Source organism: Chiloscyllium punctatum, chromosome 42, assembly GCF_047496795.1.
Source record: "Chiloscyllium punctatum isolate Juve2018m chromosome 42, sChiPun1.3, whole genome shotgun sequence".
NCBI classification, from domain to species: Eukaryota; Metazoa; Chordata; class Chondrichthyes; order Orectolobiformes; family Hemiscylliidae; genus Chiloscyllium; species Chiloscyllium punctatum.
The window spans coordinates 1,173,491-1,190,761 of record NC_092780.1 but is presented as its reverse complement, the minus strand read 5'-3'; the positions used below and the strand labels follow the sequence as shown (position 1 = coordinate 1,190,761).

General features: G+C 43.1%; 1 protein-coding gene across 1 annotated transcript; it reads right to left on the bottom strand.

The window, feature by feature from the left end:
- Window positions 1-365: 365 nt before the first annotated feature.
- Window positions 366-6,398, bottom strand: LOC140465538 (phenylethanolamine N-methyltransferase). The gene is made up of 3 exons (XM_072561077.1): window positions 6,291-6,398; window positions 4,430-4,637; window positions 366-1,930 (listed from the first exon to the last, which is right to left on the bottom strand). The coding sequence occupies exons 1-3, from the start codon at window positions 6,370-6,372 to the stop codon at window positions 1,504-1,506; spliced, it is 717 nt and encodes a 238-aa protein (XP_072417178.1). The 5' UTR covers window positions 6,373-6,398; the 3' UTR covers window positions 366-1,503.
- Between the last annotated feature and the right edge of the window lie 10,873 nt (window positions 6,399-17,271).

The window sequence follows — 17,271 nt, the reverse complement described above, 5'->3', positions numbered from 1 at the left end:
TAACTCATAGGAGCACTATTGCATGAAAACTGTGGTTAGAGGATCATTACCTTGCCAATGGGAACTTAAGATGAGCAGTAAGTGCTGGTCTTAATTTACATTCCCTGGTGTTTAACATTCTTGCTGTTACCCAGTGCTTCATACAGTACAGTTCTGTATTCCCTGGTGTTTATCATAGTCTTTCTCAGTGTTTCTTGGTATTTAATACAGTCCTGTGGTTTGCAGAGTCATTTCTTGCCCATTGTGAAGTTTCTTTTGAAGAGATAGTCTTCAAAATTTATGATCTGACCTTTGACTCTTAAGCACAAAATCTCTGAACGCAATACTAGTTTAATTTTATGTTTGGTGATTTATTTGAGATGCTTTGTCACAATATCTTTAAACAAAAATTGAAAAACCCGCAGCACTGCAATTAGGTAAGTCTACCTTATAAACAGGCCAGGTATCACATATACACTTAGAGCAATATTGAATCATTACAGAAACTAGACTCGGCAAGAGTTGAGGGGTTTTGGAAATATTTGAAAAAGAGATTATCCAGGAGCTAGGTTGGAGAAGCTGTAATTTTCAGAACAGAGGAGACTCAAAGGAGATGTGATCAAGGTGGTTAAAATAAGCAGGAGTTTTGCTCGAGTCAATAAAGAAAATCTACCTGCAGTACCCAACTGATAAGTGGAGGGCTCAGATTGAAGGTGATGACAAAGAAGCCAAAAGCACCTTGATGTTTTTACAAAATAGTTAGGATCTGGAATGCACTGATAGCAGGTGGGTGCAGATTCAGTAACAAACTTGAAAAAGGGAATTAGCTAAATGCTTGAATGTATGGAAAAATACAGGAGCATGGGAAAAGAGCAGGAGTGTGGCATTAACAAGTAACTGAATTGTTCTTCAAAAGAACCAGGAACTGTGCGCTGCACGATTCAGTTTCCTGTGCTTGTATATGTTTGCCTAGAACATGAATACCATCATTCACATGCCAAAAACACATTGTATCTAGTAAACATGCATTCATCTAATCATTAAGCATGCCTCAAATACAGCTTCTTGTCACACATGGTTACAGCATGCATCTAATATTTAGGGACACAGCATGTGTGCCTATGCTGATTATTGTGCAGTGTTAGCTGATCTGTTGTGTTGCAAATGTTTGGTTCATGCTATAGTAGCTTCAGCTTCATTTGAACAATTCATATCAAACACTACCAGAGTTGAACAAATTATTTATCCATTTCTATTAGTCTTTTCCTGCTGTTGATGAAAAACGGTTAACAAATTGAGCCTAAAAGCATCTTTTGAGTCAGTCCAGAGATGTGTTCAGACAGTCTCAGTTATACGTGTGTGCACACACAGATATCACACTAACTTAGGGAGTGTGACTAGTCCCTCTGACTGTCTACCCTAGTGTCGTGTAGCTATTTTCTCTCACTCACTCAGGAGCTGCTTTTGTGTCAGTTGCATTTGAATGTTGTGAAATCTCTGGCAGTGAAGTTACAAATACACAGGTCATATTTTTTGTGCTTGAAGGTAGAAAACAGCGCACACATCATCAACCCCAATGTTCAGATCAGGTGGCATGTTGTATGTTTTGAAGGTACAGATTCTGTAGCCAGACCTGCTAACTGTCTCCTTCACATAATCTTCATCAAGAGGAATAACGCTGAGCTTCACTTCCCCAGCCAGGTAGTAGGATTCATTGAGTGCCCCAATCATCAGGAGGAAGCCACCTGGTTTCAGGAGTGAGCTGATATTAGCTAAAGCCTCCTCCAGTGATTTCTTATCTGGGCACACAGACTCGAGGCAGAAGGTGGTACTGATAGCATCAACAGGATTCAGCACCTTTGGGTGCAGAGGATTTGCCTGCATGATGTCACAATGACAGACCTCTTGAATTGTTTCCCGTAGTCTCCTCTCTGTATCTTCCCAGTGATCCCTGCACAGAAAATCATTATTGTCAGAGAACTTTCATCACCTTCTGATTCCTCCTTACCCAACACTGACCCATCTATTCCTAATCACCTGCTGTACCTGCATACTAATTTAAGATTCATGTACCAGGACACATTGCTTTATACCACATTAAATTTCTGTTTAACTATGATGTTGCTTTTGTATTAGAGTCATAGAGATGTACAGCTTGGAAACAGACCCTTTGGTCCAACCCGTCCATGCCGACCAGATCTCCCAACCCAATCTAATTCCCACCTGCCAACACCTGATCCATATCCCTCCAAACCCTTCCTATTCATATACCCATCTAAATGCCTTTTAAATGTTGCAATTGTACCAGCCTCCACCACTTCCTCTGGCAGCTCATTCCATACATGTACCACCCTCAATGTGAAAAAGTTGCCCCTTGGGTCTCTTTTATATCTTTCCCCTCTCACCCTAAACCCCCAAATCACGCGCTCTAGTTCTGGACTCCCCCATCCCAGGGAAAAGTGAGGGGGAGGTCTATCCATACCCCTCATAATTTTGTAAGCTTCTATAAGGTCACCCCTCAGCCTCCGATGTTCCAGGGAGAACAGCCCCAGTCTGTGCAGCCTTTCATTTTTATCGTTGTTCTACTCCAACTGCTGATGTTTATTTCTCACTTGTCTAAGTTGCTTTGCAGATTCTCCACTTCCTTCAGACAAATTATTTTCCTATCTATTTTTGAGTCATCAGTAAACTTAACCACCATACACTGAGTCCTCTCATTTAAATCTTTGATATAGATTGTAAGTAGTTGAGGACCCAGCACTGATTCCTCTGATATTCCACTCAATCCACAAAAGACCATTTATCTCAATTCTCTGCATCCTGTGAGCTAACCATTTTTTACAAATCTGTACTAATATATTGTTTCCTATTCCTCTATTTCATCATTATACTAACCTTTGATGTGGTATTTTAACAAATGCCTTTTATAAATCCAAGTACACAGCACAGTGGCTCAGTGGTTAGCACTGCTGCCTCACAGTGCCCAGGACCCAGGTTCAATTCCAGCCTCAGGCGACTGCCTATGTGGAATTTGCATGTTCTCCCCATGTCTGCATGGGTTTCCGCTGAGTGCTCTAGTTTCCTTCCACAGTCCAAAGATGTGCAATTGGATATGCTAAGTTACCCATGATAGGCTCAGCATATTAGTTATGGGAGATGTAGGTTAAAGGGAAAGGAATAGGGTTCGGGGATGGGTCTGGGTGGGATGCTCTTCATAGGGTTGCTGTGAACTTGTTGGGCTAGATGGCCTGTTTCCACTCTGCAGAGACTCCATATAAACTCTATATCTATTATTTCTCTATCAACTGCCATGAATGTCGCTTCGAGCAGCTGTAAGTTTAGTGAAACAATTCTCTCTTATGAAGCCATGTTGGCGCTGCCTGACCAAGTTGTGATTTTATTGCGTTGCTATAACATCCTCAATAATGGATTCTACAACTTTTCCCATGTCAGAAGTTAGGCAAACTGACTCACAGTTTCTTGTTCTTTGCCTCCCTTCTTTCTTTGTTATTTTCCAAACTACTATTCCAGAATTTAAGGAATTTTGCAAGATTATAACCAAATCATGTATTATCTGTGTCACTATTTCCTTCATGACCCTGGGATGAAGTCCTTCATTAGGGTTAGGGTTAGGGTGGCTCGGTGGCCCAGTGGTTAGCACTGCTGCCTCAGCGCCAGGGTCCTGGGTTTGATCCCAGCCTTGGGCGACTGTCTGTGTGGAGTTTGCACATTCTCCCTGCGTCTGTGTGCAGATCAGGTGAATTGGCCATGCTAAATTGCCCATACTGTTAGGTGCATTAGTCAGAGGGAAATGGGTTTGGGTGGATTACTCTTTGGAGGGTTGGTGTGGACTTGTTGGGCCAAAAGGCCTGTTTCCACACTGTAGGGAATCTAATCTAATCATCAAGTCCATCTGATCCTGGGAACTTGTCAGCCTTTAGGTTTATTAGCTTCCCCAGTAGCTCTTTCATGATGACAGCAATTGGTTGAGGTTCACCTTTCATAAAGTCAATGAAATCTATAGGTCGGAAACAACTACCTAATTATTCTAATCCTATTTTTCAGCCCTTGGCTGTAGCCTTGTATTCATGTTAACACTGGGCTTTCAATTATTTTTTTGGAAATCTTTTACTCTGAAGACAGACGCAAAATACATGCTCAAACCCTCATCTGTTTATTGGTTTTTCATGATCAGTTCTCCAGATTCACTCTCGAAGGTCAAGCTAGCTTCAGTTACTCTCTTCCTATTCAAATGCTTGTAGAAAACCTTTTATATTACTAGCTAGCTTTCTATCACATTTTTGTTTGCCTTGATAGAATTGTTTGCTAGTTCTTAAAATCTGTTCAATCCTCCATTAAAATATACAGATCCTTTCACTGACTGATCCTGTACACATTGACTTCTCTGGGCAATGCCACAATGCCTCTCGGGTGTTACACACAGGTTTACCTCTTTCCGTCAAGGCCACACACATATTTAATGTAGGGACTCCAGTCAAAGGCTCCAGGATCTCTTCTCAGCCATTTCCTGAGTTCCTCCCGATTCACCTCCAAGTAATCAGACATTACAATCCTGTTGAAGAAGTTACAGGCGCTGATGACTTGGTACAGAGTCGGGCCAGAGCCAATGTCCAGAAGCGTGTGGCCATGAATTTCTCCTGCAATGCAACAAACACTGCTCCAGTGTAAATAATCAGTGCACACGTTATACAGCTATAGTCAGACAAGAGACAGAAAAGAGGTAAAAACAATGACTGCAGATGCTGGAAAGCAAATACTGGATTCGTGGTGCTGGAAGAGCAGAGCAGTTCAGGCAGCATCCAACGAGCAGCGAAATCGACGTTTCGGGCAAAAGCCCTTCATCAGGAATAAAGGCAGTGAGCCTGAAGCGTGGAGAGATAAGCTAGAGGAGGGTGGGGCTGGGGAGAGAGTAGTATAGAGTACAATGGGTGAGTGGGGGAGGAGATGAAGGTGATAGGTCAAGGAGGAGAGGGTGGAGTGGATAGGTGGGAAAGGAGATAGGCAGGTTCGACAAGTCCGGACCAGTCAAGGAGAGTGTGCTGTGCTGGAAGTTTGAAACTAGGATGAGGTGGGGGAAGGGGAAATTTTCAACAGCTTCCTCATTTCCCCTTCCCCCACCTCACCCTAGTTCCAAACTTCCAGCTCAGCACACTCTCCTTGACTGGTCTGGACTTGTCGAACCTGCCTATCTCCTTTTCCACCTATCCACTCCACCCTCTCCTCCTTGACCTATCACCTTCATCCCCTCCCCCACTCACCCATTGTACTCTATGCTACTTTCTCCCCACCCCCACCCTCCTCTAGCTTATCTCTCCACGCTTCAGGCTCACTGCCTTTATTCCTGATGAAGGGCTTTTGCCCGAAACGTCGATTTCGCTGCTCGTTGGATGCTGCCTGAACTGCTCTGCTCTTCCAGCACCACGAATCCAGTAAGAGACAGAAAAGACCAAGTAACTGTTGTAAAAATAGAAACAGAAATAAAAACTCAGCAGGTCTGGCAATATCTGTGGAGAGAGAAACAGGCTTACAGTTTTAAATCTAGTGACCTGTCTTAAGAATTGATAACAGCTTGGAAAAAGTAGTAATTATACTGATGGTGGGGATGGGGTGAGATGGAACCCAGAGCGAGAGAGAGAAGCAAAGGGAGAAGAGAAGCGAGTGAGCTGAGTGGGTGAAATTTGGTTGGTAATGCTGAAAGCAGCCCATCTCATGACAGGACCTAGGGAGTTGGGTTGGAGCAGAGTCAGGGAAGTAGGTGTTCAGGTTTAAAATTATTGAATCAATATTGAATCCTGAAGGCTGCTGTGTTCCCAAACAGAACCTGAGATGCTTTTCCTCCAGTTTGTGCTGAGCCTCGCTGGAGCACTGCAGCTGACCCAAGACAAATACCTGGCCAACACTGACACCAGCCCCAGCCAGTCTACAAAACTGACCCCAAACAGTTCCTCGACAACACAGATTCCACCATACCCCCTCCCCAGCCTCCAAAGCCACTGTACAATACTGACATCCCCCACCCCACAGTCCTTCTGCAACACTGACCCCCACCCAATCCCTGAATAATGTTGACCTTCACTAGTTCCTCTACAAGACTGACCCCCAACAGTCCCTGTGAAGCACTGGACCTCACCCAGTCACTATACAATACTCACAAACCCCACCCCCCTTCCATCATTCAGTCACTCTGTAATACAATGCCCCATTCCCCCATTCATTCTACAATACTGAACCTTCTACCAACTCAAACCTGTCACTCAGCTGTACTAACCCACTTATCCCCACTCACTGACCTGTTGAGAATGAGGATGCAAAGCAGCGGAGTTTCCAGGGAACAACACAGTCCTCATTCTCAAAGTTGGCTCGAGGAGGCATATAGTTGTTCTGAAGATATGCCTGAGGATTGAAGAGCTGGTATGTATCACCAACCTCAGCAGATCTCAACATATTCAATCCTGATGTACAACAGGTCACTACTGGTTTGTGCTATCACAGCTCAGAGTCACAGGAGAGTGACTGACACAGCTCAGAGTCAAAGCAGAGTGGCCAGTTGACAGAGATGAGTTTCAGGGTATTTATACTGTCAGCTCAGACTGCAGCATTGAGAAAGGTTTCTCGGTGATTTCATTAAGTGGCTAAGGACTTTGGTAAACAGAGTTATCAGTGATGAAAATCTTTACAAACCTTCAGGCTGGGCAGATAGATGTAATTTGGTTTTCAGAGCAGCACAGTTAAAGCAGTGACAGATCGGTAACTACCTGACAGCTCAGGGAGTTACAGCAGGTAAGATTACTATTATAAAGAATCAAACAGTGAATCAGAAACCACTGCTGGACCACTGGAAAAAAAATCAGAGAGACCCCAAACTGTTCAAGGTCAACAATTGACCAACTGGTGTCAGGCTCTATGTCACTGATCCCACACCAACATTGCCTATACTGACAGTTTGGAAAACATTTTTTTTCAGTTTTGCTTAGTCCAGATACAGTTCCCAGTCTTACACTGGCTACAGTGTAATTTCTAACATTCAAAATGTCCATATTTAAAACAGGATGCTGTTATCTCAGTTTGAAGTGGCCAGTGTTATCTGTTTGCATTTATACAGATTTCAGAATTGCAGTTTCAAGTCTTGGTTTTACTTCTTGAGTCATCTTCAATATGTAAAATATTTTGGGATATTCAGACCTTTGACATGCGGATAGGTAAATGTAATGAACTCTTAACTTTATGTTTATAGGTAAAATTGAACTGTGTTTTAAAGGAAGTTGCAGCAACCACAGAAATGTTTTCTGAGAGGGCATAAGATCCACTTAGCATTCTTACCAGGTCAGAAAAGCTTCAGAACTGACAGTAAGAAATCCTAACCATTTGCCAGAACATGTTGCCCTCATAATTAATTTCAATATGAATGAACTGTGCAGAGCAGTATATTGAAATATAATTTATTCTTTCATATCTTGAGGATAGTATTGGCTAAGCCCTTAACTGTTAAAATGTTTATGAAGGTGGTGAAGAGCCATGTGCTGTAGGGAGAGCTACTGAGAAGGAGTGAATGAACGGCAAAGTATTTCCAAGGTCAAAAGTCAAACAACACCAGGTTATAGTCCAACAGGTTTATTTGAAATCACAAGCTTTGGGAGCACTGCTCATTCATCACGTGACGAAGAAGCAACATTTGAAAAGCTTGTGTTTTTAAATAAACCTGTTGGACTATAACCTGGTGTCATGTGATGTCTGACTTTGTCCACCCCAGTCAAACTTGACATACTCTTGGGAAATAAGGTAGGGCACGTGACTGAAATGTCAATGGGGGAGAACTTTGGGGCCAGCGACCATAATTCTATAAGTTTTAAAATAGTGATGGTAAAGGATTGACCGGATCTAAAAGTTGAAGTTCTAAATTGGAGGAAGGCTACTTTTGATGGTATTAGGCAAGAACTTTCAAAAGCTCATTGGGGGCAGATGTTTGCAGGTAATGGAACAGCTGGAAAATGGGAAGCCTTCAAAAATGAGATAACAAGAGTCCACAGAACATAGAAAAATATAACACAAAACAGGCCCTTTGGCCCATGATGTTGTGCCAAGGATTAATCCTTATGTAAAATAAAATAACCTAACCTAAGCACCTCTTAACTCCCTGCTATCCATGTGCATGTCCAGCAGTCACTTAAATGTCCCCAATGACTCTGCTTCCACCACCACCAGTGGTAACGCATTCCATGCATTCACAACTCTGCATAAAGAACCTTCCTCTGACATCCCCTCTATACCTTTCTCCTAATATCTTAAAACTATGACCCCCTCATCAATCTTGCGCTGGGGAAAACTAGGAGAAAGTGAGGACTGCAGATGCTGGAGACCAGAATTTTTAAGATGGACTGTTCCACATATCCAACGAAGAGGCAGGCATAGCTGGGGCCCATGGCTACTCCTTTGGTTTGGAGGAAGTGGGAGGATTGGAAGGAGAAGTTGTTAAGAGTGACGACCAGTTCAGTCAGTCGAAGGAGGGTGTCAGTGGAAGGGTACTGGTTGAGTCGGTGGGAGAGGAAGAAGCAGAGGGCTTGGAGGCCTTCGTGATGGCGGATGGACGTATATCGGGACTGGATGTCCATCGTGAAGATAAAGCGTTGGGGGCTGGGGAAGCAAAAATCATGGAGGAGGTGGAGGGCGTGGGTGGTGTCCCGAATGTAGGTAGGGAGATCTTGGACTAAGGGGGACAGGACAGTTTGAGGTAATTTTTAAGATGGACTGTTCCACATATCCAACGAAGAGGCAGGCATAGCATTTTTAAGATGGGCTGTTCCACATATCCGATTTTTAAGATGGGCTGTTCCACATATCCGATTTTTAAGATGGACTGTTCCACATATCTGAGTTATCCTGGGGAAAACTCTCTGGCTATTGACTTTATCCATGCCTCTCATTACCTTGTATACCTTGATCAGGTCACTTCTCTTCCTCCTTCTCTCCAGAGATAAAAGTCTGAGCTTAGTCAATCTCTCTTCATAAGACAAGCCCCCCAGTTCAGGCAGCATCCTGGTAAACCTTCTTTGCACCCTCTCCAAAGCCTGTGTATCTTTCCTATAGTAGGACGACCAGAACTGGATACAATATTCCAAGTGTGGTCTCACCAGGGACTTGTAGAACTGTAGCAAAATCTCACAGCTCTTAAACTCGATCCCCCTGTTAATTAAAGCCAAAACACCATATACTTTCTTAACAACCCTATCCACTTGGGTGAGGGATCTATGTACTTGCACACCCAGATCCCTCTGTTCCTCCACACTGCCAAGAATCCTGTCTTTAATCCTATATTCAGTATTCGGGTTCGACCTTCCAAAATGCATCACTTCGCATTTATCCAGGTTGAACTCCATCTGTCATTTCTCAGCCCAGTTCTGCATCCTGTCAATGTCGCACTGCAGCCTGCAGTAGCCCTTCACACTATCAATGGCACCTCCAACCTTTGTGTCATCTGCAAATTTACTAACTCACCCCTCAACCTCCTCATCCAAGTCATTTATAAAAACTACAAAAAACAGAGGCCCAAGAACAGAACCCTGTGGGACTCCACTCAACACTGACCTCGAGGCAGAATACTTTCCATCTACAACCACTCTCTGACTTCTGTCAGTCAAACACTTCTGAATACAGATAGCCAAATCTCCCTGTATCCCATGCCTCCTGACTTTATGAATGAGCCTACCATGGGGAACCTTATTAAATACCTTGCTGAAGTCCATATACACCATATCCACTGCTCGACCTTCGTCGACCTGTCTTTTCACCTTCTCAAAGAACTCAATAAGATTTGTGAGGCATGACCTGCCCCTCACAAAGCCAGGCTGACTGCTTTGAATCATGCTATGCTTTTCCAAATAGTCATAAATCCTATCTCTCAGAATTCTTTCCAAAACCTTGCTGACCACATACGTAAGACTGACTGGTCTGTAATTGCCAGGGATTTCCCTAATACTCTTCTTGAAAAGAGGAACAAAATTCACCTCCTTCCAATCCTCTGGTACGACTCCCGTGGAGAGTGAGGAAGCAAAGATCTTCACCAGTGACTTAGCAACCTCCTTTCTCGCTTCCCAGAGCAGCCTAGGATAAATCTGGTCTGGCCCTGGGGACTTTTCAATCTTAATGTTTACCAAAATTTCCAGCACATCAACTTCATCAATCTTGATCTGTTCAAGCCTATTTCCCAGCTCCTCAATGTTCTCATTCACAACAAGGTCCCTTTTTGTTAGTGAAAACCCCGAAGCAAAAACTCATTCAGGGCTTCCTCTATCTGCTCAGACTTCATGCATAAGTTCCCTGTGCTATCCCTGATCGGCCACACATTCTCCCTGATTATTGCCTTATTCCTCACGTATGAGTAAAGTGCTTTTGAGTTCTCCCTAATCCTTCCTGCCAAGCCTTTATCGTGCCCTCTCCTGGCTCTCCTCAGTCCATTTCTGAGCTCCATTCTAGCAAGCCTGTAATCCTCTAAAGCTGTGCTAGATCCTTGCTTCCTCCACCTTACATAAGCTGTCTTCTTCCTTTTGACAAGAAACTCCTCTGTTCTCATCATCCAAGGCTCCTTAATCTTACCCCTTCTTACCTGTCTCAGAGGAACAAATTTGTGCATAACTCGCAACAACTGCTCCTTAAACAATCTCCACATGTCTGTCATGCCCTTTCTGTGGTACAATTGCTCCCAGTCTGTACTTCCCCACTCCTATCTGATAGCGTGTTTGTGGAGCCGCAGGAGATATGAGGGAGATACTAAACAAGTACTTTGCAGCAGTGTTTACTATGGAGCAGGACTTGAAAGGTATAGAATGTGGGGAAATAGATGGTGACATCTTGAAAAATGTCCATATTACAGAGGAGGAAGTGCTGGATGTCTTGAAACACATAAAGGTGGATAAATCCCCAGAAGCTGATCAGATGTACCCTAGAACTCTGTGGGAAACTAAAGAAGTGATTGCTGGGCCCCTTGGTGAGATATTTGTATCATTGATAGTCACAGGTAAGGTGCCAGAAGACTGCAGGTTGGCTAAGATGATACCATTATTTAAGAACGGCAGTAAGGACAAGCCAGGGAACTATAGGTGGGTGAACCTGACGTCAGTGGTGAGCAAGTTGTTGGAGGGAACCCTGAGGGACAGGATTTACATATATTTGGAAAGGCAGGGACTGATTAGGGATAGTCAACATTGGTTTGTGCATGGGAAATCATGTCTCACAAACTTGATTGAGTTTTTTGAAGAAGTAACAAAGAGGATTGATGAGGTCAGAGCAGTGGACGTGATCTATATGGACTTCAGTGACATGTTCGACAAGGTTCCTCATAGGAGACTGATTAGCAAGGTTAGATCTCATGGAATACAGGGAGAACTAGCCATTTCAATATAGAACTAGCTCAAAAGAAGAAGACAGAGCGTGGTGGTGGAGGACTGTTTTTCAGTCTGGAGGCCTGTGACCAGTGGAGTGCCACAAGGATCGGTGCTGGGTCCACTGTTTTTCCTCATTTATATAAATTATTTGTGTGTGATCATAGGAGGTATAGTTAGTAAGTTTGCAGATAACACCAAAATTGGAGGTGTAATGGACAGCAAAGAAGGATACCTCAGATTACAATGGGATGTTGATCAGATGGGCCGATGAGTTGAGGAGTGACAGATGGAGTTTAATTTAGATAAATGCGAGATGCAGCATTTTGGAAAAGCAAATTAGATTCGGACTTATACACTTAATGGTAAGGTCCTAGGGAACATTGCTGAACAAAGAGACCTTGGGGTGTAGGTTCATTGCACCTTGAAAGTGGAGTCACAGGTAGATAGGATAGTGAAGAAAGCATTTGATATGCTTTCCTTTATTGGTCAGTGTCTTGAGTATAGGAGTTGGGAGGTCATGTTTTGGCTGTATAGATCATGTTGGGTTAGGCCACTTTTGCAATATTGCATGCAATTCTGGTCTCCTTCCTATCGGAAGGATTTTGTGAAACTTGAAAGGGTTCAGAAAAGATTTACAAGGATGCTGCCAGGGTTGAAAGGTTTGAGCTATATGGAGAGGCTAAATAGGCTGGAGCTGTTTTCCCTGGAGTGTCAGAGGCTGAGGGGTGACCTTACAAAGGTTTATAAACTCATGAGGGGTATGAATAGGATAAATAGACAAAGTCTTTTCCCTGGGGTGGGGGAGTGCAAAACTAGAGGGCAAAGGTTCAGGGTGAGAGGGGAAAGATACAAAAGGGACATAAGGGGCAACGTTTTCATGCAGAAGGAGTTGCATGTATGGAATGAGCTGTCAGAATAAGTGGTGGAAGCTGACACAATTACAGCATTTAAAAGGCATCTGGATTGGTATATGAATAGGAAAGATTGGAGGCATATGGACCAAGTGCTGGCAAATGGGACTAGATTATGTTAGGATATCTGGTCGGTGTGGATGAGTGGAATAAAAGGGTGCTGTAAATTTCTACGACCTCCACATAATGTATTTCCAGGTCAGGATAGTAAGAGCTTTGGACGGGAGCTTGCAGAGGGTGGTATTCCCAGGTTTCTGTTTAGACTAGATTACTTATAGTGTGGAAACAGGCCCTTCGGCCCAACAAGTCCACACCGACCCGCCGAAGCATAACCCACCCATTCCCGTACATTTACCCCCTTACCTAACACTACGGGCAATTTAGCATGACATGCATATCTTTGGACTGTGGGAAGAAACCCACGCAGACACAGGGAGAATATGCAAACTCTACACAGTCAGTCGCCTGAGTCGGGAATTGAACCCGGATCTCTTGTGCTGTGAGGCAGCAGTGCTAACCACTGTGCCACCGTGCCGCCCACTGTGTTGCCCTCGTCCTTCTGGGCAGAGGTTCCAGGTTGGGTAGATACTTATGAAGGAGCCTTCATGAGTTGCTGCAGTGCATCTTGTGAGTAGTAAACACTGCTGCTACTGTGCAGGGAGTGAATAGTGAAAATTGTGATTGGGCTGCTTTGTCCTGGATGGTACTTCTTGAATATTGTTGGAGCTACATCCATTCAGGCAAGTGGGGACACTCCTGACTTGTGCCTTGTAAATGGTGGACAGGGAGTGAATTACTCATCACAGAATTCTAAGTCTAACTTATTATAATTATTTTTAAAGTGTGCAGTGATCAAAGCTGAAAGTATGAAAATGAACCTGTTGTATGGACAGAACAAAGTCCCTGCAAAACTCACTTTAAACTATCACATATTTTCAGGATTAATTATTATTCATACATTTTTTTAATCCTTTCATGGGTTGAAGACAAAGAGCATTATGGGTAAAGCCAGTATCTATTGCTCATCTGTAATTGCCCCTTGAGAAGATGGGGATGGCTGCTGCCCTGTACCACTGCAATCTGTAACGATAAGACTGTGACAGCAAGAACGAGCCCCATGTTAGTGTAAATGTGTTGATTCAATCACCAAAATAACCCATTGATTCCTCTTTCTGCTGAATAAAGAAACTTTCACCAGGTTTATTCAATAAAATCTAAATAATCTATTTAGCACAAAACATAAGTCATTTTTAAAACCAAGTGATAAAACTGGTCAACAACTAAACTAGATTCTAGAAGTAAAACTGTAATTGAACCCCTTTTAATCCCAACACAAATAATCTCACAACACAGTGGTTGAGAAACACTTTGCCATGATGATACTTTGAAAAGGCCAAAAGTAAAAGACTCTGATTGGCCAATGGTCTGAAAGTCAAAAGATCAAATCTGATGTATTTTCACAGAGTCATAGAGTCACAGAGATGTACAGCATGGAAACAGCCCTTCGGTCCAACCCGTCCATGCCAACTAGATCTCCCAACCCAATCTAGTCCCACCTGCCAGCACCCGGCCCATATCCCTCCAAACCCTTCCTATTCATATACCCATCCAAATGCCTTTTAAATGTTGCAATTGTACCAGCCTCCACCACTTCCTCCGGCAGCCCACTCCATACACGTACTACCTTCTGCGTGAAAATGTTGCCTCTTAGGTCTCTTTTATATCTTTCCCCTCTCACCCTAAACTTATGCTGTCTAGTTCAGGACTCCCCAACCCCAGGGAAAAGTCTTTGTCTATTTATACTATCCATGCCCATCATGATTTTGTAAACCTCTATAAGGTCACCCCTCAGCCTCCGACGCTCCAAGGAAAACAGCCCTAGCCTATTCAGCCTCTCCCTATAGCTCAAATCCTTCAACCCTGGCAACATCCTTGTAAATCCTTTCTGAATCCTTTCAAGTTTCACAACATCTTCCTGCTAGGAAGGAGACCAGAATTACACGCAATATTCCAACAGTGGCCTAACCAATGTCCTGTACAGCCAGTTTCTTGTTGATGAAATAAAATTGTGAACAGCCGCATTCTCTTGGAAGATTTTCCCAAACAAGCTTTGATTTGTATGGAAATCAAATTTGTTCCAAGTCTTTGGAAAGTGGTCAGTTTACAAATTAGTCAAAGTACTGCAAAGCGTAAACTTTAATCGGTTAAAAATTATTTTGACCAAGAGAGGGAGTGAGAGATTTCCTGTTTTTACAGTATCTTTGGAGAACTTCTTTTTGACTCACAAGATTTTTGAAACAGAAACCAAAGCCAGAAAAGTTTCCAAGGCAACCATTAGCACAGTTTTCCATCGTGTCTTCCAGTATCAAGATTTCTAGCATTCAGGGCATAAACCTCATCTCTCATCTCCATACAAGCTTTGCATGGCTGTTTTTGCAAAATCACTTGCCTTTCTGTAATTAGCCAATGGATCACAGTCTACATTCCTTGGTAAAAACCTGTTTAATACAGAAAGTGACCAAACAGTTCAACACTTCCCAGTTTTCAACCTAGTCCATAAATATAGATATTTATGGATATTTGATCCCAATAGTACACCCAAAAACAGGTTGAATACAGCATTTCTAAATGTTCTGATTATTCATTTTTTTTCCCATGAACCATTGCCCCCATAAAACTTCAGATAGCTTATCTTGTCTGCAACTATTAGATGGGAAGGAGGGGGGGAAGAATGGAAATTAAACATGTTCTTAATCATATTAATGCCACATTTCTAGCCTTTTGAGCATTCCTGATTCCAATTTGCTCAACAGCTGCCTAGGTCCTAAACTCTGGAATTCCCTCGCTAATTATTTCAGCCTTTCCACCTCTTTCCACTTTGAGCATGCTCCTAACAACCTCCATACCTGTTCATGCCTTTAGGTGTGATTTCCTCTACATTGGGGAAATGAAGCATGGACTGGGTGACCACTTCACACAACGCCTATGTTCTTTCTGCAGAAAAGACCCAGACCTTCAAGTTGCCTGCCACTTCAATATCCCACCCTGTTGTCTGGCCAATGTCTCTGTCTCAGGTTTGCTTGCAGTGCTCCAGCAAAACTCAGAGCAAACTAGAAGACCACCTCATTTTCCACTTGAGAACCCTGCAGCCTTCTGGACTTAACACTGAGTTCAACAACTTCAGGGCTTAAGCTCTCCCATGTCCTTATACCAACCCTCACACACCAGACCTTGTTATCACATGGACTATTATTGCACACAACCCATTGTGATCCACTAACCATCTCCATTAAAAGCTATTCACCGTCCTTGCCAGATTGTTATCCACTCCATTGTTGGTCCAATTGTTCTTCTCTCTCTTTGGGCTCTATCCCAACCTATCGTTAATTATTGCCCCCTCCTCTACCCTGCATATAGAGTCATAGAGTCATACAGATGTACAACATGGCAACAGATCCTTCAGTCCAACTCGTCCATGCCAACCAGATTCCCAACCTAACCTAGTCCCATTTGCCAGCACTTGGCCTCTATCCCTCCAAACCCTTCCCATTCATATTCCCATGTAGATACCTTTCAAATGGTGTAATTGTACCAGCCTCCACCACTTCCTCTGGCAGCTCATTCCATATATGCACCACCCACTGAGTGAAAAAGTTGTCACTTAGGTCCCTTTTATATCTTGTCAATCTTTTCTGAACCCTTTCATGTTTCACAATTGTCTATTGTCTATTGTTTGTTGTCTATCCTATCTACCTGCTACTCTACTTATGAACCTGCACTCCAAGGTCTGTGTTCAGCAACACTTCCTAGAACCTTACCATTAAGTGTATGAGTCCTGCTAAGATTTGCTTTCCCAAAATACGGCACCTCAAATTCATCTAGATTAAACTCCATCTGCAAGTTTTCAGCCCATTGGCCCATCTGATCAATATCCCAATGTAATCTGAGGTAACCCTCTTCGCTGTCCATTACACCTCCAGTTTTGGTGTCATCTGCAAACTTACTAACTATACCTCCTATGTTTATATCCAAATCATTTATATAAATGAAGAAAACTGGTGGACCCAGCGCCAATCCTTGTGGCACTCCACTGGTCATAGGCCTCCAGTCTGAAAAACAACCTTCCACCACCCTCTATCTTCTATCTTCAAGCCAGTTCTGTATCCAAATGGCTAGTTCTCCCTGTATTCCATGAGGTCTAACCTTGCTAACCATTCTCCCATGGGGAACCTTGCTGAATGCCTTACTGAAGTCCATATAGATCATGTCCACCACTCTACCGTCATCAGTCCTTTTTGTTACTTCTTCAAAAACCTCAATCAAGTTTATGAGAGATAATTTCCCATGCACAAAGTCATGTTGACTATCCCTAATCAGTCCTTGCCTTTCCAAATATGTGTAAATCCTGTCCCTCTGGATTCCCTCCAATAACTTGCCCACCACCGATGTCAGGCGCATGCACCTCATTTGTCCTTACCACCTTTATTAAATAATGGCATCACATTAGCCAATCTCCAGTTTTCACCTCACCTGTGACTATCGATAATACAAATATCTCAGTAAGGGACCCAGCAATCACTTCCCTAGCTTCCCACAAAGTTCTAGGGTACATCTGATCAGCTTCTGGGGATTTATCCACCTTTATGTGTTTCAAGACATCCAGCACTTCCTCCTCTGTAATATGGACATTTTTCAAGTTGTCACCATCTATTTCCCCACATTCTACAGTTTCTATGTCCTTCTCCACAGTCAAAACTGGTGCAAAATACTCATTTAGTAGCTCCCCCATCTCCTGTGGCTCCACTCAAAGGCTGCCTTGCTGATTTTTGATGGGCCTTATTCACTACCTAGTTGCCCTTTTGTTCTTAATTTATTTATAAAAACCCTTTGGATTATCCTTAATCCTATATGCCAAAACTATCTCATGTCCCCTTTTTCCCAGCTACCATCAGTTCTGTGAAAGGGACATCAGACCTGAAACG

What these genes read in the sequence shown, in the direction of transcription:
- LOC140465538 (XM_072561077.1), bottom strand. Translation starts at nt 6,372, where the DNA reads ATGCCTCCTCGAGCCAACTTTGAGAATGAGGACTGTGTTGTTCCCTGG. An exon ending in TGCATCCTCATTCTCAACAG is followed by an intron (nt 4,638 to 6,290) that starts GTCAGTGAGTGG and finishes GTTGCATTGCAG; the next exon opens with GAGAAATTCATGGCCACACG. An exon ending in TGTGGCCTTGACGGAAAGAG is followed by an intron (nt 1,931 to 4,429) that starts GTAAACCTGTGT and finishes TTTTCTGTGCAG; the next exon opens with GGATCACTGGGAAGATACAG.